At 55.7% G+C, this 24,746-nt stretch overlaps 4 protein-coding genes across 11 annotated transcripts in view; 2 read left to right on the top strand and 2 right to left on the bottom strand.

Annotated features, from left to right (window-relative positions):
• Positions 1–4,083, top strand: part of LOC101967395 (nuclear envelope pore membrane protein POM 121C) — a 24,837-nt gene extending 20,754 nt beyond the window's left edge. The window contains exons 12-13 of the mRNA XM_005328518.4: positions 1,426–1,548; positions 1,927–4,083. Of these exons, the coding sequence (XP_005328575.2) occupies positions 1,426–1,548; positions 1,927–2,024 (221 nt within the window). The 3' untranslated portion in view covers positions 2,025–4,083. The remainder of the gene's footprint in view (positions 1–1,425; positions 1,549–1,926) is intronic.
• Nsun5 (NOP2/Sun RNA methyltransferase 5) overlaps positions 1–7,420 on the bottom strand; it is a 23,631-nt gene extending 16,211 nt beyond the window's left edge. For 2 of the 5 annotated variants that reach the window (XR_013426878.1, XM_078023884.1), the window contains exons 1-9: positions 7,265–7,402; positions 7,020–7,166; positions 6,585–6,759; positions 6,392–6,500; positions 5,871–6,009; positions 5,679–5,794; positions 5,045–5,223; positions 4,662–4,869; positions 4,446–4,586 (exon numbers count right to left, since the gene is read on the bottom strand). Coding sequence is in view for 4 of the 5 variants with exons in the window: in XM_078023884.1 (XP_077880010.1) it covers positions 4,446–4,586; positions 4,662–4,869; positions 5,045–5,223; positions 5,679–5,794; positions 5,871–6,009; positions 6,392–6,500; positions 6,585–6,759; positions 7,020–7,166; positions 7,265–7,357 (1,307 nt within the window). In the remaining variant the exon portion in view is untranslated. Of the gene's footprint in view, positions 1–4,085; positions 4,367–4,445; positions 4,587–4,661; positions 4,870–5,044; positions 5,224–5,678; positions 5,795–5,870; positions 6,010–6,391; positions 6,501–6,584; positions 6,760–7,019; positions 7,167–7,264 lie in introns of those variants that run through there. The other 3 variants (XM_078023885.1, XM_078023883.1, XM_078023882.1) reach the window with 3 other exon arrangements.
• Positions 7,421–9,997: 2,577 nt separating this feature from the next.
• On the bottom strand, positions 9,998–18,838 carry Trim50 (tripartite motif containing 50). Of its 3 annotated transcripts, none has more exons than XM_078023887.1 (7): positions 18,683–18,838; positions 17,677–18,089; positions 14,425–14,520; positions 12,915–13,145; positions 12,802–12,821; positions 11,540–11,664; positions 9,998–10,870 (listed from the first exon to the last, which is right to left on the bottom strand). In XM_078023887.1, the coding sequence occupies exons 1-7, from the start codon at positions 18,711–18,713 to the stop codon at positions 10,233–10,235; spliced, it is 1,554 nt and encodes a 517-aa protein (XP_077880013.1). In that variant the 5' UTR covers positions 18,714–18,838; the 3' UTR covers positions 9,998–10,232. The 3 variants fall into 3 exon arrangements, with proteins under 3 accessions (XP_077880013.1, XP_077880012.1, XP_040134516.1); XM_078023886.1 differs by having other exon boundaries at positions 12,802–12,824; XM_040278582.2 differs by having other exon boundaries at positions 12,802–12,824; positions 18,695–18,831.
• A 4,484-nt stretch (positions 18,839–23,322) lies between these two features.
• Positions 23,323–24,746, top strand: part of Fkbp6 (FKBP prolyl isomerase family member 6 (inactive)) — a 31,584-nt gene continuing 30,160 nt past the window's right edge. The window contains exons 1-3 of one of the 2 annotated variants that reach the window (XM_078023888.1): positions 23,323–23,522; positions 23,769–23,886; positions 24,247–24,336. In XM_078023888.1, the coding sequence (XP_077880014.1) occupies positions 23,466–23,522; positions 23,769–23,886; positions 24,247–24,336 (265 nt within the window). In that variant the 5' untranslated portion in view covers positions 23,323–23,465. Of the gene's footprint in view, positions 23,523–23,543; positions 23,696–23,768; positions 23,887–24,246; positions 24,337–24,746 lie in introns of those variants that run through there. The other variant, XM_078023889.1, reaches the window with a different exon arrangement.

Raw genomic sequence — 24,746 nt, forward strand, 5'->3', positions numbered from 1 at the left:
GCTAGGCCTGATGCTGGATAAAGGAACTTGTTGGTAAAGACGAGTAAATTGCAGGTGGCAGTAAGTGTTCGCTAGTGCCTTTCAGTGGTCATGGAAAGCCTTTCTGAGCAGTCCATTTCTTCTGAGGGATGTCTGTGACAGAAGGACTGGCATGTGGGTGGGGAGCTTGTGAGCCTGGCTGGTGCTAGGGCCCTGGGGGCAGAGGGAGTCGAGCTTGGCTACAGATGGAAGATGGTGTGAGAGAGGTTCTGAGACAGGCAAAGGTGACCTCGGGCTCCAGTGATTGGATTTTAAGTATCAAGGAAATTGTAGAATTTGCAGCAGAATGAAGTGGTCTTATTTGCCATCTGGAAGGTGAATTTTTGTCCTCAGAGCTTCTGTGTCCTTGATTAAATAGAGAAATACCAGGCATGGTGGTCATCTGTAATCCTAGTGACTAGGCAGGAGGGTCAGAGATTGGAGTCCGGCCTGGGCGAATACAAAAAGGGCTGGGATGTGGCTTAGTGGGAGAGAGCACTGCCCAGCATGCATGAGGCATGAGTTCAGGCCAGTGCTCTAGAAGAGAAGCCCGAACTTCAAGTCAGCACTGTGTCTTTTCCAGCAGCTCCCGGCTGTTGAGGTTAAAACAGGCAGGTAGCTGCTAATCTCCAGCCTGTGGGGGAATGCAGCAGGAGGGCAGTGGACTTCAAGTCTCTGGCAGGAGAAGGTGCAAGGTGGTTGTGGGGACCGTGAGGTGGAGCAGTTGACAAGTGAATGTAGGGGTGGGTGGGTGGAGGTCATTGGGTTTCTGAGGAATCCTGAATCATCCTGAGAGCTGGCAAAGTCACCATGGTTTGTGATGGAGAGGGCAACAGTGAGCCAAGGGCCCGCTGAATAAAAGAGGACATCTGGCAGTTGATAGATGTTCAGGAGCAAGACTGATGATATTGAAGGAGCAGGGAAGAGAAGTGGTCTGGACACAGCTTCTGGGGAGCAGGGAAGGTCCTGCCCTCCTCCAGGCTGACACCGTACCAGAGAGGCAGCTTTCTCTGTGGCAGGGAGAGAAGAGTGGGCAGGGCAGCCATGCTGGGCCAAACAGGGCCCTGCAGAGGGAGTTCCAGAGCACCTGGGAAGATCAGATGGTCCAACAGGATGGTGCGCTGGAGTGAGATGAGTCAGGCTGTCAGAGGGCAGGTTGGCAGGAGAACAGAAGAGGCATGGCATGCCTGGGCTGTGTGCACAGAAAGTGGGGCTCTGAGGGCCTGCTGGCTCACCTGAGCTCCAAGTGTGACCACTACAGTTGGCTATGGTGGTGTGAACCAGGGCTGGCAGGTCCAGTGGGAAGCACCCCTGCAAAGAGCAGACCCTCTGCCTAGTTTCTCTGCCATCTGTTTTCTTTCCTCTGACCCTGGCTCAGTCTCTACAGTCCTCTGCTGTCTGTTCTAGGCACCTCCACACCCACCTTTGGGCAGAGCACCCCGACTGCTGGAGTGGGCACAGTGGGCAACAGCCTCTCCTTTGGGGCTTCCTCAACACCCACCCAGGGCTTTGTTGGAGTTGGGCCTTTCGGTAAGTAGCCATCTCTCCACTGCCAGTGTCATCTGCTTTTCTCCTCTGTGAGGAGGAATTGGGGTGTACGGCAAGGTTCCTGGCTCTCCAGGCCCCTGTGGAGACAGCTCCTGGGGGTCCAGCACCACCCAGCAGGAATTGGACAGCAGAGTTGAGAAGACAGTCCCAGGACACTTGGGGAAGTCAAGTAAAAATGGATTTGTGGGCCTCCTTATGGGACTTTTGGAGGTTTTGCATTTTAATAGCGTCTTCATGGGGCTGCCATGGCATCTGGGGACCCTGTTCAAGTCCCCACCGTTTTGTTGACTTAGAGCTGATGCCTCAAAACCATGTGCTCTGGGAGCAGCTACCTAATAAGGTCTTGTTGAATCTTTCCAGGATCAGCAGCCCCTTCGTTTTCCATTGGTGCGGGATCCAAGACCCCAGGGGCTCGACAGCGACTGCAGGCCCGAAGGCAGCACAACCGCAAGAAGTAGCCTCTGTCCTGTCCCCATTCCCAGCCCTTGCCCAAATCTGGACCTCAGCACCTGCTAGAAAGAGCCTCTGACCCTTCAAGTTCCGTAAAACAGAACTATCCTAGATCTCTGGCTTCAGCCACCAAGGGAGGTGGTGGCAGCCCTGGGGCCCTTTCCCTTCTGGAGGGAGTGGGCACCTCAGGGAGGGGGCAGGCAAGGGCAGGGCTAAAGCCCGAAACCTGTACTTGAACAGTTGCACTGGTGAGGCTGGAGAACTAAAGAAACATCTGTACATACTGTCCGCTCTCTTCCCTGGCTCGTCTATTGTGTCACTTAAGTCAGGTAGCCTCCCTTCCCACCTCCCCCGCCCCCAGGACCATCCTTGCCAGAGGGTGTGCAATGCACCCACTTGAATCTCTGTTGTGTTTCATGGGATTGGGGAAAATGGATTATCCCTAAGCTTTACCTGCTTGGCTAGGCTATAAGAAGTGGTTCTCTTCCTCTGATCCCTTTTGGGGACTCTTATTTCCCCATTACTTGCTGCTTTGTCCTTCACTGGTTCCCTGCAGGATTCCTTTTTAAATGACCTTGAATCTAGCTTTGCCTTGGAGACCCCAGTGGGTGTTGCTCCCACTGCCCCCTTTCTCCCTGCCAGGTCTGAATCCAGTCTCCTGCCCTCTGCCAGTTTGGCCCCTAAAAGCTTGGTGGCTCAAGACTGTTAGTCTGGCAGAGCCAGCGCAAGACCCTTGCTGCAGGAGAAGCTCTGGAGCAGGCAGGATGCCCACAGCTGCTTTCTGCTGCCTCCTCCCCCTGCTGGCCTCACTGGCCACCCTCTGCCTCCGGGATTGTCCACCCTACGCCTTGTCCTGTGTCACTGTCTGAAGCCCATGTCTGTTGCTCTTTGAATCGAGTTTGGAGGAAGAATTGAATTGTATGTGTGGCGGCATGTTGGTAGTGCCGGACCTAACTGTCTCAAGCCTCTTGGCCTGGCCAATCAAAGTGGCACCACTTGAGAGCCAGTGCTGGCTCCTGAGTTTTCCAGTGGTGGTTAGACTTTAAGGGCTGGCAGCCCAGGGGATGGGGCCTTAGGGAAACAAAGACCCTCCCCTTCCAACATTCCTCTCCCACCTCCTGACCTCACTAGGCAAGGCCACTCCCAGTATGTCCAGTGTACACCAATGAACCTTCCTTGAAGTCAGACCCTAGTTCTTTCCTAAACAGGACCCCTGCCAACCCTTCCCTCCCTCCCCTTCTCCCCTGGCTCCCAAACTACACTCCCCAGGCCCTAGAGCCTTGCTGCCATGCCCATCCTCTTTGGAAGAAGTATGAATGCGTGTGTCTAAATTAAAAGAAAATATTTAAACATTTTTTAACAAAATAAAAATTTATTTTTGTATTTAAGCTAAATTGCCTTTTAAATTCCTTCAAGCTTGGTTCATTGAGGTGGTTAAGTATAAATGCTGTTGATTAGAATTAGCTGCATAGTTAGGTTATGCTTGTGTGAAGGAGGGGCTCAAATGCTGACCCAGGCAGCTTTCCTGAGGGACTGGAGCTCCTCCTAGACATGTTATATAAGTGTAATTCTTATTTTATAAATAATGTGATGTAGCTGTAGTTAGTCCCCTCCCCCTTTGTAACTGAGGCTGAATGTCTTGTGGCAGGGGACTGCCTCCACCCCAATGGGAGCTGGGCACTTACTGGCCTAGCTGTGTGGGGGGCTGAGGAAGGAGCCAGGACCTCAAGTCCCAAATACCTGTTAGGACTGGAGGCGTCAGGGTGGGGCACAGGTCTAGGGATGGAGCCTCTGCCTGCACCTAGTGTGGGGCGGAACCTCTTAGTTTTAGTCTGAGCTAGTTCACCTCCGCTCCACAGCAGGCCAGGAACCCCTTGAAGAGGGGGGGGCCTGCTCTAGCCTGGGTGTGAGTGCGTACATGTACATGTTCTGCACTGGACAGAACAGGAGGCTGGACTTTCTATTACAAATAAAGGTGTAATTCCTGTTGTCTAGTTGGACTTTTTAGTATGAATGTGATTTTTCTCCTTGCTTATGTCATTACGAATAAAAAACTGTGACCTATCAGATGCCTGTATTCTGCCTTTTATTTATGCAGGCAGCCCCCAGGGAGGGACCCAAGGGAATAACTAGGACCCTCCACTCTGTCCTTCCTGCCAGCTGCCTCTGGCACTAACAGCAGTCCTGTGGAGCCTACAGGCGGCCTGGGCAGCCTCACTTCCCACAGGTGGCCTCAGCACCTGCACCTGCACCTGCAGCCTGCACATCAGCCTTTCGCCGTCTCCTCTTTCTCTTTGGGGCTGGGCTGGGTGCAAGTTCTGGTGCCAGAGCTTCTGCCTGGGAGGCTGAGCTGGAAGATTAGGACAGGTCAGGTAGTTGTGCCCGAGTCACCCCATACCTCCTAAGCAGGCCACCCCTGGCTCCCTCACCTTAGCACCTCTGCCCGCTCAAACACAGCAATGAAGAAGCCACCAGTAAGCGTGGTCTCAGGGGAGGCTCGGAGGCAGTGCTCAGCACCTGGGAAGGTGCCGAGACCCCGGTGGGGCCAGGAGGGCAGGACAGGAGCTAGCCTGCAAGGAAGGAGGGGAGGGATCAGGCTCCAGGGGCCACTCGGCAACCCTTCCATGCCCTGGGGAGGCCGTCACCTGAACCCCGGGTTCTGCTGCAGGGCGTCTCGGACCACATCTTCATTCTCTTCCTGGCAAAGGGAGCATGTTGAGTAGACCAAGCGTTGCAGGGAGGGGAATGAGAGCGCATGGCACAGTGCCCGCTGCTGGAAGCCCGCCAAGGCACGCAAACGCTCCTGGCTAGGTGTGCCTGACCCCTGCTCCTCCAGTGGCCTGCTTAGCATCCCTGGGGAGAAGAGCGTTTTGATCAGTTTCCCAGGCTGCTGAGATCCTACTTGATAAATGAGAACATTTTGTCTGCAGGCCTAAGGTCATTATTGAGTCAGAACCAAGACCCAACCAAACTGGTGTGCTTCAGCTCTGGGGTGGGGTATCCCACAGCCACACTCTCCCCATCTCACCAGAGCCACTACAAGAAGGATCCAGCAGGATGTACTGGACGCGATCATAACGCTGGTCCGTGGGTGAAACAGTCAGGAAGTCAACCTCAGCTAACTCACAGCACGAGACACCAGCCCGGGCCAGCAGAGTGGCCATTGATGCCAGCCGCTTGGCATCCAGGTCAAAGGCAAAGATCTTTCTAGGGAAGAGGGCAGAAGGGGGTGATCTGGGAATTCATGGAGCATCTGAGGGAGAGCCATAGCTCTGACACACCCAGCAGCACCACGCATGTCAAGTCAGGACACAGAAACAAGAATATCTTAAGTGTCTTAGGGGGTCTCTGAGATAACAGGCTTAGGAACCTTATCTCACACCTGCAACCCCTGGAAAGCTTTGCCTGGGGAAACCATGAACCGCCTCAAGTCTGTCCTCTCAGCCTTCAATATAGTTTCTTTTAATACTTATTTTTTAGTTGTAGGTGGACACAATACCTTTGCTTTTATGTGGTGTTGAGGATCGAACCCAGGGCCTCATGCTTGCTAGGCGAGCACACCACCACTGATTCATAACACCAGCTCAGCCATTTGAATAAAAATTTCTTTATTCCTACAAAGTGCAGGATCAGACCAGACCCCATCTGACCTTGGCACTTACCCTTGGTTCTTGAGAAGAGCTGCCAAGTGACTGGTCTTGTTGCCTGGGGCAGCACATGCGTCAATGACATGAGAACCTGGTGGCGGTGCCAGCAGTGTGGCTGGGAGGCAGCTGGCCTGACAGCGAGCACAACAGCTGGGTGAATAGGAGCTGGGGCTGGCCTCCCACATCCTTCCCTCACCCACTCCCTACCTTGTCCTGCAAGATCAGATGACCTGCAAGGTACAGAGGGTGTTCGTGCAGATCTGTTTGGGCAGGAAACACAAGCAGCTCTGGCAACAAGGGGTCCAGAAGAAAGTGCTTCCCCTTAAGGGCCCTCAAGTCCTCGAGGCTGCGGGGAATGTGAATCATTAACTCACCTCCTGAATTCCTCCCCAGGCTCCACTTGCACTGTTTATCACAAGCAATATTTTAAATGCTATTAAGTGCTGGGGACGCAGCTCAGTGCAAGAGCACCCGCCTAGCACGTCTGAGGCCTGGGTTCCATCCCCAGCGTGTGGGGAAAAAAAGGTAGAACAAAAGTCCTGGGAACATCAGTGGGGTGGGGCTGGCCATCAGCCCTTGAAAAGAGATAGGAGAAACTGCTAGAAATAGGAAAACCCAAGAAGAGTAGTCACTGCCACCCGGCACCTCTCTTCCCAGACTCCTGCTTCTCTGTGGCCCCCAGACACTGCCCTGGATGAGGGCAGCCAGACAAGACGCTGAGCTCCCACCTGGAAGCCTGGCCCTGGTAGGAGAAACCCTGCCTCTTGAAATAATCAATGGCGTCGCCACAGCAGGTCTTGAGTGTGTTCACTCTCACAAATCGAGGCACCTGGGAGACTAGAGAGCAACACCGGTAAGCGAGCAGGAACACAAGCCTCTCTTCGGCGGCCTGCCAGTACTACCCTCTGGCTTCCAGCTCACCTGGGCCGGGCCTCGACCCCGCCTCCAGCAAGTCCTCGTTCCGGCTCACGCCCTGGCGAACCTTGAGCCTCGCCAGCTCGGCCTTCAGCCTCGCCTGGTGCCGGCTCAGCAGGGGCTTCCAGCGGCCCCCAGCCCCTCGAAAGCCCTTTCCCAGCAACAACTCATACACTAGCACCTGGGGAGGGAAGACCAAGACCCAGCACTGAGCCCGACTCGCCTCAGAAATTCACATGCCGTCCGGCCCGCTTTAGGTCACGGCGGCTCCCTCGTCCCTCACTACACAAGACCCTGGGGGCAGGCAAAGGGCTGGAACCGGCGCCTGCCTTCCGGGCCCCGGGAGGCGCGGCTCAAGGGTCGCGGCTGCCTTGCCCCCCGTGCGAAAGACCCGGCGCCCTGCGTCCTCGGCTCCCAGGGACCGCACCCGCCCCCGCTCACCCGGGCCAGGTGCGGCCGCAGCTTCTTCTCGGCGCGGAGGAGGCCGGCGCGGGCGATGACGGCGTCCAGCACGGCGGCGTAGCGCTGCGTCTCGCACACCAGCGCGTACAGCGGCTTCACGTTCTGCGGGCGGCGGGGCGCGCTGGGCTGGCGAAGGAGTGCCGCGCCGCGCCCCGCCGCCCAGTCCCGGCCCCCGCCCCGGCCCCGGCCGGGACGCCCACCTCCCCCGCGCCCGGCGCCGCTACCTGGAAGCTGCTCCCGTACACCAGCGCCTTAATGGAGCCCTGGCGGTTCTCCACGCCAGCCAGCACGGCCGCGGCGGCCGCATACAATGCCATGCTGCCGCGCCCGCGCGCCTTTACGGCTCTGTCGCAACGCGCTGCCGGCTTAGCGCCCGCCGCCAGCACTTCCGGGGTCAAAGAGCACACGCTGCCTTAGCCCGGCGGTCGCGCGCGCCCCTCCGCGGCACCGAGGGAAGGGAAGAAAACCGAAAGGGAAGGGAGGGGACTTGCGGCCCGATGTTCTCGGGAGCGTTAGCCTGCCGGAACTCCCCGCTCACTACGGAGGTCTTCCCGCGGCACCGCCCCGTCACCCCCGTGCCTGGTCCTACTGTGCCAGGCCGCTGTCTTGGTCACCGCCCCGTTCACCCCAGGGCATCTCTGTCTCCACACCGACCCAGCCGAGAGGCTGCGACAGGGAACAAATGCAGGCCGACCCCAAAGGGTCCCAAGCAACGGAGGAGCAGGTTTTTAAGGCAAAATGGAGAGACTGCGACATCAAGGCTCCGGGTTTTGTGGGGTTAACGGCTCAAGCAAAGGTGGATTGATGGGCAATATCTCTAGGCTGCCTTTCTGCCAAGCGCAGCAGCCTGCTCGGGGGAGAAAAATTAACTACACAGTCACCTACGATGCAGTAGTTAAAAAATAACCCCAGGTCCTGTGATTGTCACTTGGCGTCTTTGTTGTGGTCCCAGTGTTAAACCACACTGCAAAGAAAAGACCACCAACTCCAATTGAAATCAAATTAAAGCAAGCTTGTAATTCCGACCCTCTTTCTCTCCTGAAAACCGTGGGATAGAAGACAGCACCCCAGCTCTTTAGGAGCACAGCTTTATAGCAAAGAAAGTTGCAAAAAGTGGGGGGATGTCTTGAGAACTTACAGATAACAGGATTTTGACAAGCATAACACAAAGGCAGGTAATAGGTTAATGGTCCAGCACTTAGGGAGTAAAATTTAATCCCAACGTCAGAATTTATGAGGCACCACTAGAGTTTCAGAAAGGGCTGTTATCTGTCAGGGAAAGCCAGGCATGGGTGAGTTCAAGGCAGGGCAGGCATTCCAAGCAAGTTTAGAAATCGCAGTAATTTATAGTAAAGCCAAAATTAACTTTTCATGCCTTTGTGAGGAGATGGCTCCCAATCTTAGGCTGGGTTTATCACCCAGGAGTTAGGGACTCTTTAGGGGTGGACCTACTGGGAAGGTCATGCCTGGGTGGGCAGGTGCTGATTTTCAAATGGAGTTACTTTGGCCTAAGGACCTAACACAGAGGATCACAAGTTCCAGGAAAGCCTCAGCCACTTAATGAAACTGTCTGAAACAGAGTTCAGGATGCAGCTCAGTCGTACAGCACCCCTGGGTCCATCCCCAGGATTGGGGGGAAGCACATGATAACAATGTAAAAGAGCACAAACGGATCCGATATCAAACAACTAATTGCAAATCCCCTACTGCAGAAGAGTGGGCAGCGGAGGGCGTGGAAGTCGAACGGAGCCAAAGCTCGTTGGCAGCTTCTGCAGGTGCTTGCCTACTGCTGCATGTGGAAGAGAAAGGCCACAGCTCCCTGTCAGCTGTCCCAAAGGATGAGGCCTAGGGTCTCTTGCTCAGTATCAACGGGACCTCCCCTTTGGTCAGGACTGCTTTGGCTGCAAGGGACAGAATTGTAGCCAATTAAAGCAAACAAAAAGGGGAGGATGATTATTTGCTCATACAAATAGGAATTCCCAGAGATGGGGGTAATTTATTTCAGGCATGGCTAGATCTAGGGACACAAATGTTACCAACAAGCTTTCAAATTAAAATCTGATCAAATGTGTTTGCTTATACGTCTGTGTTAATTGTCCTATTTTCCTCTATGTATACTCAACGCTTCATTTTCAACGGGCATTTTCCACATAATGGCCGGGAAGGCCCTGGCAGACCCAAGTAGCTGTGGCTCAGAGAACCTGATATTCTCTCCAGTGGGACCCACCATGACCCCAGAGCTAGGATGTGGACCCTCCAGGTTCAGGTTGTTACGGAGCAGAGGTCCCTCTTCATCCTAGTTCTTGCAATCCTACCAGAAAGATTTCAGACACGTAGCTTTAAGAGTAGGTCCTCTCTGGAGAAAGATGATACACCCCATCTGCCCTCGTTTATCAGGGGTCTCAGGAAGTTTCCAGAGTCATGACCAGGCCCACCTGTTGACTTCTGACAGCTGAAAGACATCAGGGGGCATGTCTTGTTCAAGTGCCCACTGTGCCTGGATAACTAGGTCTCTTGGGCCCATGCTGACCAGTTCTAATTGGAACCTGTTCACAGACTATGGTAAGGGGAGATTACCCTTATCTCCCCAAGTTCTGGATCTGGTCTGTCACAAAAGTCTCCCCACTTTGGGGTCACTTAAGTTCCTTTTTTTGGCATTTTGGGCCTGCATTTCTCCTGCAGATAAAAGGCTGTTTGCTGGGGAATAGAACATCCTGTGGACTCAAACCAGGCAGGGCTGCAGGTGAACTGCTTAGCATGATTCCAGCAACTAGAGAGGCTGAGACAGGAGCAATGAAAGTTCTGAGGACATCTTCAACAACTTAGGGAGACCCTCTCTTAAAAATACAAAAAGGGCTGAGGAGGTAAATCACCCTGGGTTAAATGTACAGCACCCACAAAACACAAAAAAGAAAAAGACTTGCGCACTTGGCAATACGAACGACCAATACAGCCCATTTAAAGAGAGAAGAATTTATTATCATTAATAGATGCTTTAAGTTCCCGCAGATGATGAAGCGCTTCCGCCCTCTGCTGGAGGAGTACCGGAGGGACAGCTGCTCAGTGGGACTCAGGGACTCCCAGGCTGGCCTGCTAACCCTGGATGACAGGGAAGAGGCCACGACCCCTGCTACCTTCATGCAGGCGTGAAGATCTTCCAGGAAGCGAGGGGGTCACCGCGGGAACCCAGTCTCAGGGCCCTGCGAGATGGGCCTGTGGGCAGGGAGCAGCAGGGCGTCCCTGCGTCTTGGGGGGCCGCTGCGGGGCGAGGTGGCCAGGCCCACTGGGTGGGGGCAGCACCAAGGGGAGGGAGTTGCTGCCACGCTCATGCCAGCGCAGGTCCAGGATGGGATAGAGCTTGCCCTGGAAGTCTGCCTGGAAGGTGTAGAGCGGCCGCAGGTCCTCCGGGCGGTCGGCGTCGAAGAAGGTGAGCTCCCCCTGCTCGTAGTGCAAGTAGACCCCGACGCGGTGGGGCTGGCCGGCCACGGGCAGGGGCACGCGAGGGCAGCTAAAGGCCTCGTACAGCCGGCCCTCCTTCAGGCCTATCAGCCACACACCGTGCTCGGGGGACTTGATCAGCTTGCCCTTGCGGCTGGCTGTGCCCTTGATGACCCCCAGACGCCAGTCGCTCTTGCTGCCCACCACCACCTCCCAGTAGTGGCGGCCACAGGAGAAGCCCCGGCTAGCCAGGACACAGGTGCTGTAGTCGAAGCGCTCAGGCTGGCTGGCGCGCCGCTGGGCCAGGAGCCCACACTGTACCACGGTGTTACCCTTGGAGAGCTCCAGGAGCGGGTGGGCGGTGGCAGGGTCCAGCTTGAGCGGCTCCGGGGCTGGAGGGAGACCAGAGAAGGCCTGAGGTTGAGCCACACGGAAGGCCAGACAGGTGCTGAGCTCCCCAGACAGCAGCTGAGCCCGCCCCAGGCTGTGCAGTGATCCCGGCCCAGAGCCGGCTGATGTGCCTCTCCCAGGCCGCTGGGAGCCAGGGAGTCTGGTGAGGGAGAGGATCTGTGGGAAGGGCCTGGAAGGCTTGGAGCAAGCACCAGGAGGTGGTGGCCTTCTCCTCAGGGGGCCCCAGGAGGAGCCCCCACCAGCCCATCTTTTTGCTAATGACCTGCTAATCAGCACACCCGCTTTTTTCCCTCTTTTACATAAGCCCTGTCTTTGCCTTTGAAAGGATAAAATTGGTCTGACTGGGCGTCCCTACACAAGAGCCTGCTCTTATAAAAGGATTCATTAAGTGACTCTGAGCTGTTTGTCAGAAACAGCCACCACTCCTTAACATCCCCACCCTCCACGTCCACTCCGCAGCCCAGCCAAGTTGGGACAGCAGCCCTTCTTCACAGATGAGAGCCCTGAACCCGGAGTCCGGGCCAGCTGGGCTCCCACTCACCACTGCCCCACCAGACCATCCCTCAGCTCTCTGGAGCACAGGTGCTCTCGTCAGTGCAATGCTGCCAGCCCTGGTGGAAGTCCCCAGGGAGGACAGGGTAGAGCCTCACCTGGTAGAACTTTCCGGAAGAGCCTTTTCCACACAGTCAGTTTGATGTCAGCCTGGTGGAGGCCCGGCTTGAAGGAGATGGGGCTGAAGGAGCCTTCCAGGGGCCGGGCCTGCTGGAGCTCTGCTCTGTGAGCAACAGGTCACAAGATGGGCCTACCCTTCCTCCAGTGTGGGAAACCCCCAGGCGAGTCCCTCACAGTGCCCACCATTCCCTCTTGGACCTGCCTCCTTCCTACAAGGGGGAACACTCCACAGTGAGGGTTCTCAGAGTGCAGGGCTGGGGACCAGCCACATGCATCACCTGGGAACCTAGTGGAAATGCTGGTCCTGGGCCCTGCCCCAGACCTGCCAATCAGAAACTGATCACTGGGGTCACGTGATCTGTTCTGCTGCCCCCCCCCCCAGGTGGTTCTGGTGTGTGCTGATAGCTGAGAATCCGTCCTGTCTACCAAGTGACCCAGAAACCCACAAGAGCTGGAGTGGATTCCCACTCCAAATTGAGCCAGGCAGACTGTGTCTTTCATTTAAGTCCCTGCCTCCTTGCCTCAATGTCCCTAAGACTAAGGAAACTTGAGCCAGGCTGAGTGGCACACGCCTGTGATCCCAGCAGCTCGGAAGGCTAAGGTAGGAGGATCCCAAGTTCAAAGCCAGCCTCAGCAACAGTGAGGCACTAAGCAGCTCAGTGAGACCCTGTCTCTAAATAAAATAGAAAATAGAGCAGCTGCTGTGGCTCAGTGGTTGATGCCCGAGTTCAATTCTCAGTACCCCCCCCCCAAAAAAAAACTTGAGAACAAGGAGATCCCCAAAATTGAGTCAGGACAGTGGGAACTGTTCATTTAATGGGAACGAAGAACCCGGATCCACTCCCTTCTCATGGTCAAGGCCCCATCAGGCCATGGCCCACCCCACCTCATTGCCTGGTCCCCCTGCAGCACTTTACTGCTCAGCAGCACTTCTCACTGCACCCACAGTCCACACGCCACCTCACTCTCCCCCGGGGCTGTTCCTGCTCAAGGGGCCTCTGCCTGCAGCTGGAGTCCCTGGGTACCTCCTCCCCACAACCCAGCTGGAGGGAGCTGGTCCACCTCCCATCTCCAACATCCCTGAAGGCAAGGACGGGGCTGTCCCAGTTCCCCTGGGCTTGGACAGAGCCAGAGTGGGCAGATGCCTACAGGTCATACTGACAGGGATCCAATGGAGAGGAGACGCCCATCCCGCAGCCACCACACCCTGGCTGACATCTCCCACAGCTGTCCCGGTTACCTGGAGGCCACGGAGTGGTACTTCTGGAAGACAAAGAGGGGCAGGTGCTGGATATGCAGAAGCCAAGCCAGGCTGTCCAGAGGGGAGGCCCCAGGACACTCCCTGTCACTCACCCGGATGAACTCATGGTGGCTCTCGCTGCCCAGCTGCTCCAGCACACGCTCCGCCTGGGCCAGCCGCTCACGCGCACCCCGGACCTGCTCCAGCTGCATGTCGAGGGAGGCCACCAGGCCTCGTGTGTGGCCCTCTACCCCCTCCAGGCAGCGGGCCTTCTCCTCGTCCACCAGGTGGTGCAGCTCCTGGAACTCGCTGCGGATCACCCAGCTGAAGACATCCGACTCATTCTGGGACAGGGAGAGGAGGTCACAGGGAGAGGAGTCGAGGCTCAGCAGCCTGGCTTAGCTGGCTCAGTATCCTGGGCTTTCCCAACTGGGGCCAGCCTTGGAGGCCACGTGGGTTGACCCCTGCCAGGTAGTTCACGGTGCGCCCGGGACCCCTAGAGGTGGCTGATGGGGAGAGCAGCTGCTGAGGGGAGCCCCAGCTCCCATTTCAAACACAGGGCTCCACTCCCACCTGTTCCTGGGGTTCTGGGCGGAACCAAGGGCCTCCCGCATATCAGGCCAGCCCCCCACTACTGAGGTCACCCTGGCCTACTTCTGCCTGTTTTAATCATTACATGTACACACAACTTCACCACAGGGTCCACATGAGAAAATGGACCCTGCGTTCTCCCACCAGCGAGGGCACTCCTCTCAAGGGCAAGGAGGCAGGAGATTGCGTCCGCCCTCCTGCCCCTGCTCCACCCCCAGCCCCAAGGGCCTGTAGTTTAAGTAATTCAGAGCCAAGGCTCCTGGCCTCTCCAGGCCTCTGCTCCCAGCTACTGGGAGGGCAAAATGACAGACTGTCAAGGTCAAGCGTCAGGGGACAGGAGAGGCATGCCAAGCTTTGGGCAGTTTATCTCAGGGGACTCAAGCCCTGGGTTATCTCAGTCCCAAGGACACAGAGGATGAAAGACAACTTGGAGCCAGGCCTGACAACTGGGCAGAATTCCTCCAGGAGGATTTGCACTTTTCCCACCCCACCCTGGAATGCTTTGAACTTGGCTTTATGTGGCAGGTATGGGTTTCTGTAAAGGACAAAGAATTAGAACTGGGCTCACTGGGGTGTGGCTCAGTGGTAGAACACTTGCCTGGCATGCATGAGGCCCTGGGTTAAAAAAAAAAAAAAAAGCCTGTCATTCCAGCAACTCAGGAGGCTGAGGCAGGAGGATTACAAGTTGGAGGCCGGCTCAGCAGTTTGGCAAAGCCTTAAGCCACTGAACTTAGTGAGACCCTATCTCAAGAAAAGGGATGTTTGGGGCTGGGGTTGTGGCTCAGTGGTAAAGCATTTGCCTAGCATGTGTGAGGCACTGGGTTCTATCCTCAGCACCACATAAAAATAAATTTAAAAAATAAAGATCCATTAACAACTAAAAAATATTTTTTAAAAAAGGATGTAGATCAGTGGTAGAGCCCCCTGGGTTCAATCCCCAGCACACCACCCCCCCCCCAAAAAAAAGAGAGAAGACTGGCTCTGCAGAAGAGGAGCCTGGTCCCAGGCCGGGGCAAGGGAGAGGTCACTCACAAGGATGCGGGTCCTGTTGTTCACCAGTTTGGCAGTGTGTTCATCCACCTTCTTCTGCTCTTGCTTCAGGTCAGAGAGGAGGGTGGCAAGCTCCTCCTGAAGACAAGGAGCCCAGGCCTGTGAGCAGCTGGCCACCACCCTCCCTGTTCCTCGCCCCGCCCAGGGGCTCTCTTCCTGGGAGGACCAATGACCACCAGCGTTCCCAGTGGGGCCGGAACAGGGGCTCACTGGATGCTTTGACTATCTCTTGTCACTTTTTAACTTACATGTTTTTTTTTTTTCTTTTTCCCAAACTTCTCCCTGACCTTCTTCTCCCTGATCTTCTCTCTGATCTCTCCTCCCTAATCTCATTTTCTTTGAATCACCTCTTTAAAAATCCCCTGTTGGGCTGGGGATATGGCTCAAGCGGTAGTGCACGGGGGCGCTGGGTTCAATCCTCAGCACCACATAAAAATAAAATAAAGACGTTGTGTCCACAGAAAACTGAAAAATAAATATTAAAAAAAATTCTCTCTCTCTAAAAAAAAAAAATCCCCTGTTCCCATGCTGGGCAGAATCACAGCCTTTGGGACAGGAGTCCCCTTGCTTCTCCTTTGCTAGCAAAGCAATAAGCCTTTTTCCTTTTCCTCAAAACCATGTCCTCGTTATTGGATTGGCATCAGGGACAAGGCCAAGGTTTTGGCACCAGGACCAGGGCTAGCCAGGTACCTTGACCCCTAAATAGGTAAGAGTATTCAAGAACACTCCGCAGCAGCAGCAGCAGGAATTGCCCGGGTGGAGAAGATCCGAGGGCACTCCTCGCTGTGACCCGAAGCTTCTCTCTGAGACAGTACAGTTACCCAAAGTCACTGTACCCCATCTGAGAGCGTCGAGGGCCAACCCGAAGCCAATGCTCCTTGCACTAAACGCTGCCTGCTGGGGAACTACCAGTAAGTTCCTGGTCACCAGCATGTCCAGAAGTAGCCCTGGATCAAGAGTTGTCACAAAGAGGCTGGACCCAGTGAGACCAGCTCTAGGGCCAATGGTGCTCGAGTGGCCCAGGTTGAACCTGCGGACTCCCACACCCTGTGGGCTCCAGAATCATCCCAGCAGCCTTGGGCCAGCCTAGATTTGGGGCTAACACACACTCTTCTGGGCTGCACTGGCTCAGCCCTGTGGTGCCAACCAGGACCCCTGCACCACTGTCTGGATCCTGGTCTGTGCCCAGGGGCCACACAGGGCCTTTGGCTTCCATCGTTCCCAAGCACAAGTAAGAATGAAGCAAGTGTGTGGTGCTCAGATAGTGTCCTTGCTCTGGATGGCAAGTCCACAGAGCTCTTGGTGGTGTGAGAAGGCAGTCCCGTGGTCACCCTCCTGAGGCAGAGAGACTGGGCCAGAGGGGGAGGACACAAGGCAAATCAGTAACTGCAAGGATCAAAAGCAGGAGGAACAGAACACCTGAAGGGGTCCCGTGGGCGCCACCAGGTTGCACCTGTGCTGCAGGAGGAGTCTTGGGAGTGGAAGATCCCACACCCACACCTGGAGCTGAGCTGGGCCACCCTGGCCAGGGAGGACCCCCGCCCAGCCATTTCCTTCCCCACACCCACGCTTGCTCTGTTGACCTCAACAATTCCCACCCCCAGGCTGCAGGGACCCCAGGCCATCTCACCTGAGGCCCTCCACCCCCAATGCTGACCTCCTCCTCCCCAGGCCACACTCAGCCTCCCGTCTACTCCTGTCACCTCCTCAGGGCCCGCGTGCTCTCTCCCTGACTCTTAAGCCCAGGTGTGCGCTGGGCACTCCCTCTTCAGTCTCTCCTGGCTTGGCCTTCTCCTCCTCAGTGGCTGCAGCTGCCACCCAGATGTGGACCACTGCACATCTGTCACCCCAGCACGTCACCACCCTGGGCTCCGACTCCTCTGTGCCAGAGGAGAGCAGGAGCTGGGTCCAGCTCAGCTCCTCCCCTACCCACCCAGGCCTCAGGTCTCGTCCCTCTCAGCCTCCCAGATGCCCTCCTGCCGCACCCACCCCACCAGCTGCCCCCACGTCCTCCTGTCCCTCAGCCTCACACTCCCATCTGCCTTCCAGCTGCAGGTGTCTGGCCTTGTCACCATCCTGCTTCAAACCCCAGGGCCACCCACGACAGCCTCTGAACAGACTCCAGGCCGCTCTCCAGCCCCCCCCCCACGCCCGCCACCCCCTCACGCCCCCTCTAGCTCTATGGAATGACTTCTATGGCCTCTGGGGAGCCCCGGGATACACCTCCTGGCCCTCTAGATGCGTCCTCGTCCTGGGATGCTCCCTCCTCCTCTGCCTGGCCTTGTGGTACTGGTCTCAGGTCAGCAGTGCACCTCCTCCAGGAAGCCCTGGCCACGAGACCTCAGAGCTCTCCGCAGACCCCGATGGGCTCCCAGACAGAGGCCAGCGCAGCTCCGAGCACAAGTAGGTGGACTTGTGACCAGTCAATATGAGGGGACAGGAGGGGCTGGCAGACACCTGGCCAGTCCTGGACACGTTTCCCATTCGTCTCCCAGGGTTGAAGGAGCAAAGACACGCTGCCCAGAGCAGCCAACCTGGATCCCCGGCAGCCCTCGGGCCTCTGCCCACCCCCTCACTCCCGCATCTTGCCATCCTCCCCTCCACTGCCAGCCGCTGTGCCAAGCGCCCTCCTTCCTGCCCGTTCTTGGTCTACCAGCACTGGAATGAAGGCCTGGGCTGGGAGTGGGGCCCCAGTTCCTGGGGGAAACCTGACCTCGATTTGGTTCTAGACTCACAGTTTACAAGCTGCGTGACCTTGGGTAGCCCCCTTCCCTCCTCTGATTCTCAGTCCGAAATACAAGAGAATCCCTCTAAGGAGCGAGGGGGGCCCGGCAAAGGGAACTGCCTCTGATCAACATAATGACCTAAGATGCTACTGTTATTACTCATCTCAAAGACGGTCTGCAAATCCAGGGAGAGGGTCCACCAGGGCCGGAATTCAGATTCAATAAACACACCATGAGCATCCGTCACATGCCAGGCACGGTACACACCAGGGGGGAAACGTCTCTGCCTGCACGCACCTGGGCATGCAGGCAGAACACTCTAGAAACAAACCAGGGCACAGAGGAGAAGCGGAGAAATGGGCTGCACGTGGCAGCTGGGGGCTGCGATCCCCAGGGCAGAGCTGCAGGGGACTACGTCCTGACCTTGCCAGGTGGTGGCACCAGCGAGCACAGGAGCCGGGCTCCTCAGTCCCCTGCTCCCCACCACTCCAGCAGCCTCCCCTCGCACCTTCATGCGGCTGTAGACAGTGGAGACAGGCGTGACCCGGTGGTGCTGGTGGGAGCCCAACAGGCCACAGAGGCCACAGATGAGCTCCTGGTCCTTCTCACAGAAGAGGCTGAGTGGGTTTCGGTGGTGGGGGCAGACTGTGGGCTCCGGGTTCCCTGGGAGCCGCAGGGCTTCGATGACCCGAGCCAGGGAGACGTTGAGGGGGGAGCTGCTGCCATCTACCGCCTGGCGGCACACGGGGCAGCGCAGCTCCGAGGCCAGGTGCTGGGAGAGGGACAGCAGGCAGCCCTGGCAGTAGGAATGGCCGCACTGCAGCACCAGGGGCTCCTTGAAGACCTCCAAGCAGATGGGACACTGGAGATGGTCCTGAAGCTCGGGCACACTCACCTGCCACGCCACTCGCGCTGCCCGGGCTGAAACACAGCAGCCACGCTCCACTCGCCCTCCGCCTCCCAGTGCCACTGACCCCGCGGGCTGCTGGGCTCTTAGAGGGGCGCCAGTCCTGCATCCCAGGCTGACCCACTAGCAACTCAGGCCTCCATTTCCCCGTTTCATATGTGAAACAGGGGCTTGAACCAAAAAAGTCACTTGGAGAGACAGGTTCTTCTCCACTGAGATTTGGGTAAACACAGGAGGGGCCGTCCTGCTGGGTCCCATGTACCTGGACTAGAACCGGATGGCAAAGCAAACTAAGCTCCCTCCCACCCCTTGGGTCAGTTCTAGAACTTGCTGGTAAGAAAGCTGAGTTACACTAGAGGTTCCCAAGCCCCAGGTCCAGGGATTCTGTTTCAGGGGTCTCCAGGGGGACCCAGCAAGCTGCATGTATAATGGGCGCCCTCAGACAATTCGAGAGCAGACCACCTGGTCTCACAACAGCACTGTTCCTAAGAGCTGGGGACCTAGAAGGGCTCTGTCCCCACCTCATATCCAGCCCCCAAGAAGAGTGACCAGCAGAGGGGAAAAGCAGCAGCGTGCTGCAGACCACGGAGGGCCCAACACTGCCCACCTGCTTTCTCACCGGCCACTGGGCTTCCCATGAGGACCTCACGTCAGCAGCAGTGGCTGATCACGGCTCTCTTCTCCCCAGAGACCCGGGGGCACAGCTGGACACCTGCTCCCCTGCCTGGTCTCTGCCCCTGCCCTCTTCCCCTCCTCCCCTTTCCCAGCAACACTGGGAAATGTTGTCCCAATGTCTCCAAGGTCACTCAGAATCAGGTGGAAACTGGGTCACATCACGAGACTGGGGAGGCAGCCTCTGCCGGCCACTCCGATAACCTCAGCTTTCAGGTACTGCATTGGCCAGGAGCGGGAGGAGCGGAGATGGAGGAGGGTGCACCTCCACACCCACCAACCCCAAACAGGGCCAGACACACGCTGTGACCGGCTGCTTTCTGAATCTCCCTTTCATAGCCTTTTGAAAGTGTTTTAATTTGCTTAGATTTTTAAAGTGAGGTGTAATTTAATAAAGTCTATAAATCCTAACCAGCAGTTTGCTGTACATCTCGCACACATACATTTACTCGGAAGATCAAGGTGACCATTCCCAGTACCCAGGGGCTCCCTATGTCTCCTCCCGGCCAGCACCTGAACAAGGACAGCGCCATCCTGACTCGTACGTATCCTCTTGGGGCCCGTTTCTGAATTTCATAGACAATGAGTCACACAGAATTGTAGTGTTTTACATCTGATTCTTTCAATGTCGCTCAATTATGAACCTACAAAATATGAGGCCTTCCAAGGTTTTAGAAGCTCAGTGATTTATTTATTTATTTGGTACTGGGAATTGAGCCCAAGGACATTCTATCACCGAGCTACATCCCAGTTTTTTATTTTGCAACAGGGTCTCACTAAGTTGCCCAGGCTGGTCTTGAACTTGAGATCCTCCTGCCTCAGCTTCCCAAGTGGATTCCAGACATGAGCCACCACACCGGCAGAAACTGATATTCTATGATGCAGTTAATGAATATTATGGTTACCATATGTATTACGTGGGTATGGGGGAATGTTAATTGGAAAAGACAGGAAGGACAGACTCAGTCTCAACAAGGTCTGAGCTCCAGGTTTGCCAGTGGGGTGAGGTCTCCCCCTGACCAGCAAGACCAAGGCCTGGTTCAGGCAGGAGAAGGCTCATTGTATTTCACTCAACAAATATTTGTTGAGCACCTGTGATGTATCAAACGCTGATCCGGGAATTCAGGACTTAGCAGAAAGCAAGACCTTCTGGAGTGTCTCATCCAGAGGGCGGGGGGCTAGAAGGCCATACACACACCATCAATGCCACGCAGGAAGTAAACAGTGGTGAACACAGGGAATGAAGAGGCGCTTGTGTGGAGGACTATTTTAGAAAGAGGCAGGGCGGTGTCTTTGAAGAGGAGACAGTTGAGCTTGTTGAAAGGAAAATTCCTTAGGCCGATTAAGCTTAGTAGAATTCACCCGAGCAAACCAAAACAAAAACAATCTGTGAACCCAGCCTCTCTCAGAGCAGGTCCTGGGAACTCCAACCACCAATGTCACCTGACAGCATTTGTGGGATAACAGAAATGAGACTTAGAAAACAACGGGCTACTCACCTCGTCACAGCTTATCAAGTTAAATCCGTACACAGCTTTATTAGTTAAAATTGGCTGCAGCACCTCCTACAAGCAACCAAAACTTGTTACTATGACTAAATTCAACGTTGGTTTGGTCTTACGGCCTAGAGCCCACGCCCAGCTCAAGTTCACAGCCTCCCGCAACAAGGTGAAGGATAAAAAGAAGCCAGCCGCCTGAAAGGCTGCAGGAGTGCAATCCAGGCAATGGGTTAGAAAGTGCAAAGGCCCTGAGGCCACAAAGAGCTTGGTATTTGTGAGACACATGATAGAGGGAACCTGGGTAGCAAAAGCCTAAGGCAGAAGGAACCTCAGGAAATGAGGTCAGAGGAGTCAGCAGGAAGGGTCAGGGCAAAGGTTTGGATTTCACATTAAGGGCAGTGGGAACGACTGGATAGATTTTGGTTTTGTTTTGTTTTGTGAACTCAGGGGCACTTGACCCCTGCGTCACATTCCCAGCCCTATTTTTTATTTTTTTAAAACACAGGGTCTCACAGAGCTGCATGGTGCTTTTTTGCGGGGGGGGGGGGGTTCTGGGGGTTGTACCCAGGGGGGCTAAACCACTGAGCCACATCCCAGTCCCTTATTTTTATATTTTATCAGAGACAGGGTCTCACTGAGTTGCTAAGGGCCTTGCTAAATTGCTGAGATTGGCTTTGAACTGGTGATCCTCCTGCCTCAATCCTGAGCCACTGGGATTACAGGTGTGTGCCACCGCGCCTGGCCAAGATGTTTACTTTCGTAGTGATTTATACTTTCAAAACAGCATGGTGGCTGCCACACAAGATACTGGATCACAGGGCCTTGAGCACCTGGTGGATGGATGGTGATGTCAATGGCTGATAACAACATTGGATGTAGAGCAAGCTGGGCACGGTGGTGCACACTTCTAAGTCTAGTGATTGGGTGGCTGAGGCAGGAGGATCACAAGTTTGAAGCCTCAGCAAGTTAATGAGACCCGTCTCAAAAATAAGGGATGGGGAGTAGCTTGGTGATAGAGCATCCCCTGGGTTCAATCCCCAGTACAAAAAGGAAAAGAAAAAAAAAAAAAGAGGAGACAGGGAAATCTGGGGTCAGATGCCTGAGTAGCTCAGTGGTCTGCAGACGGCCGGCCAACAACGGAATCACATGCAGCCTTGTTAAGTAGATTGCTGGGTCTCGCCCCCAGAAGGTGTTTCAGGAGTCCCCGGATGGGACCAAAAATGTGCATTTCCAAAAAGTTTCCTGGCAACACTGATGCTGCCAGTGTGGGGATCACACTTTGACCTCACACTTCTGTCACTGAAACAGGCCACTGGAAACAGAATCCTGGAACTCTGGAGTTCGGAAGAGGCCCTCTTCTGGTTGGGTATATATGGTTAGGAACTTCGTATGTTAAAATCCGTGGGGGGGCTGGGGATGTGGCTCAAGCGGTAGCGTGCTTGCCTGGCATGCTGCGGCCCGGGTTCGATCCTCAGCACCACATACAAAACAAAGATGTTGTGTCCGCCGATAACTAAAAAAATAAATATTAAAAATTCTCTCTCTCTCCCTCTCTCTTTAAAAAAAAAAAATCCATGGGGATGGTTGGAATCCCTCAGAGATTGAAAAAATAGAATGGGACGGCCAGGAGTCCAAGGACTGGCCTGAGGTTGCTAATAGTTAGAGGTCAGGAAGAAGAAGAGACTGAGCAGGGCCAGTGAAGCAGAAGGAGGTGTGGTGCCCGGGGAAACTGTGGGAGGCAGTACGGCCCCAAGATACCCATGCTCGGATTCCTGTAGTCTGTGAATGTTACCTTCTATGGCAAAAGGAACCACCCTGCAGAGGTAAATCAGGTCTATAACCTGGGCCCAGTCTAATTACATCAGCCTTTAACAGAAGAGAACTTTGAACAGCTGAAGTCAAGAGAGAGATGCAGAAGAAAAAGAGGCAAGAGCCCAACCATTGTAAGAAGTGGCTGCACTGTCGCTGCTTCTGAAAAAGAGCCACACACATGCTGGGACTGAAGGGAGGATTCTAGCAGTTAAGGGTGGCCCCTGGCTGACAGTCAACAAGGAGACAGACCTCAAATCCAGAACCTCAGGGATCTGGATTCTGCCAACTATGTGAAGGAACTTGGAGGTGAACTCTTCCCTGGGTGTCCAGTAAATAATGCAATCTTCCTAACACCTGGATCTCAGCTCAAGGAGACCAAACTCAACTACTCAGCCAAGAGATGTCTGATGCATCTGGCTACAAGAGCATGTTTTTTGTTTTTGTTTTCCTTCCTGGCCAGGTCTGGGTGAAAGTGGTATTAAAAAGTATTGAAAAGAAACCGCAGGATGAGGATGAGATGGTAAGTGAAAAGACCTTTACAGCCACTCTTGGAGTAGTTATTCCCCAAAGGGCAGTAGGAGGGAACAAGGGGACAAAGGCTTTGTTCACGTTTCCCCCAACTCCTGGGATAAAGAAGGCAAGAGGGAAAGGACCTAAGGAATGAGGGATCAGATCAAGGGTCCATCCTCCTTTGTGCCGCGAAAGAGATTTCGAGGACTCTGTGAAGCATGAGAAATTATCACCACCCCTCCCCCCCTCCCACGCCAAGAACCGGGGGTACTCCCTTAGTCTTGGCCAGGGCCTGAATTTCTCCCCAACATGAGGCCATATTTCTGGAGCGGCCTCCCCAGCCTGCCCTGGCCGTGTGCGCCACCCAGGCTCCCAGTCGCGTCCTCCATCCTGTTGCCTGTGGTCCCCCACGTGCGCCGCCACCCACCTGCACTAAGTGGTCCACCGAGTTCTTCCCTGAGGCCCAACACATGACCCACCGCGTCTCCATAACCTGCTCCTCTGGGCTGCGCCCAGTCGCGCCAGGTGCCCTCGGCAAGCTCACTGCCGCCCACCACGCCCCCCATGCTCCGCGCGCGCTGTCACATTCCTGCCAAGTCCTCGCGAGCCCCTGTCACGTGCCCCGTGGTGTTCCGCGCTCTCTTCACGTGCCCCGTGGTGTTCCGCGCTCTCTTCACGTGCCCCACGCCCCCGCGCGCCCTTATCGTGCGCCCGTCGTGCTCTGCGCGCCCATCACGTGCCCCACGCCCCCGCGCCCGCCCTTATCGTGTGCCCCGTCGTGCTTTGCGCGGCTGTCACCCTCCCTCCAGGCCCTCGCGTGTCCCCTGCACGTGCTCCACCGTTGGCCCGTGAGGTTCCTGCCGCGTGCAGGCCGTTGGCGGCGGTTGGTCCCCGGCGATGAGCACCTTCTCGAGGCCCCGGAACGGAACGCCGCCGTCGGGAGCGGCCTGCCGGGTACGAGGGGGCGGTGGGCCGCCCTCGGAACCTCCGGAACCTCGGAGCCCCGGCCAGCGCGGTCAGCCTGGGGCGGGCTGAGGGCTCGCGCGGCGCGTAGGGCTGGCAGCGCGGACATGGGGGGCAGCGCCCGGAACCCAGGAGGCCTGGAAGGGGACGACGCCCCGGGCCAGGTAGGGCCTAGGACGCCACATCAGGGTCTAGGGTGGTCTGGGGCTCTGAGGTCTGCCTCTCTCACTCTCCCAGTCGCCCTACCAGCGCCTGAGTCAGAGGATGCTGGACATTACCGGAGACCAGGGCGTGCTGAAGGACGTCATCCGAGAGGGCACCGGGGACCTGGTGACACCTGACGCCTCGGTGCTAGGTACGGGGGCAGGGCTGTGTTGTCGTTCTGCATTTCCTTTGGGGAGAAGGAGGCCACGTGTTTCTTTGTTGTTTTTAATTTATTAATTTTTGAGTGCACTCTCTAAGGGGATCGTGAAGGATGCCATGTGCCCTCTGCGTGATACCGCCCTGAACGCGGAGCGCGCCAAGGCGCAAGAGTGGAACTCTGGACCCTCGGGGCCCAAGAGCCGCGTCCTCAACGCCAAGAGTCCCCTGTGGCTCGGGGTCTCAAGCAGCTCCAGCTCAGGCAGTCCTGTGTTCCCGTGGAGTAACTGCACACTCAGGGTCATGCTGGTGAGGGTGCCTTGCGAGTTTTCTTCACCACTCTCTTCTGTCCTAGTGAAATATTCTGGATACTTGGAGCACATGGACAAGCCTTTCGATTCTAATTGTTTCAGGAAAACTCCGCGACTAATGAAACTTGGAGAAGGTAAGTTCAGACTGGGAGCAGGAAAAGAAGGCGCACAAGGTTTTAGGAATGGGAAACTGTCCAAAGCCCAGGTTCTTACAGTTGGTTTTTCTGAGGCTGTCTTTTAGTGAACCAGCCATGTTCTGTTTCCCATTTCCCCTGAAGACCCAGCTTTCTGGGTTGTGGCTAACTGGCGAGATTATCTTTGAATCCTAACCTACCCCCGCTTACCCATTGGGTACATATCCTTGTTCATTTGTTAAATAAACGTCCATGGATGCTTGCTTGCCACCACATGTACCAAAATAAATAAATAAAAGTTTGTACTCAGATAATGAGGCCATTACTGCCATTAAGAACCTCGTGTGGCAGAGATTGATCTGCATTAAGAGGGCCTGGGAGCTATGTGCAGTGTTGTGGGTGCTGTTGAT

This window comes from Ictidomys tridecemlineatus, chromosome 10 (assembly GCF_052094955.1).
Source record: "Ictidomys tridecemlineatus isolate mIctTri1 chromosome 10, mIctTri1.hap1, whole genome shotgun sequence".
NCBI classification, from domain to species: Eukaryota; Metazoa; Chordata; class Mammalia; order Rodentia; family Sciuridae; genus Ictidomys; species Ictidomys tridecemlineatus.

Coding starts and splice junctions, on each gene's coding strand:
- Trim50 (XM_078023886.1), bottom strand. CDS start 18,713: ATGGGAAGCCCAGTGGCCGGTGAGAAAGCAG. Junction 18,090..18,682: donor AGTGGCCGGTGAGAAAGCAG/GTGGGCAGTGTT, acceptor GCTGTGTTTCAG/CCCGGGCAGCGCGAGTGGCG. Junction 12,825..12,914: donor GCCACCATGAGTTCATCCGG/GTGAGTGACAGG, acceptor TTTGTCTTCCAG/AAGTACCACTCCGTGGCCTC.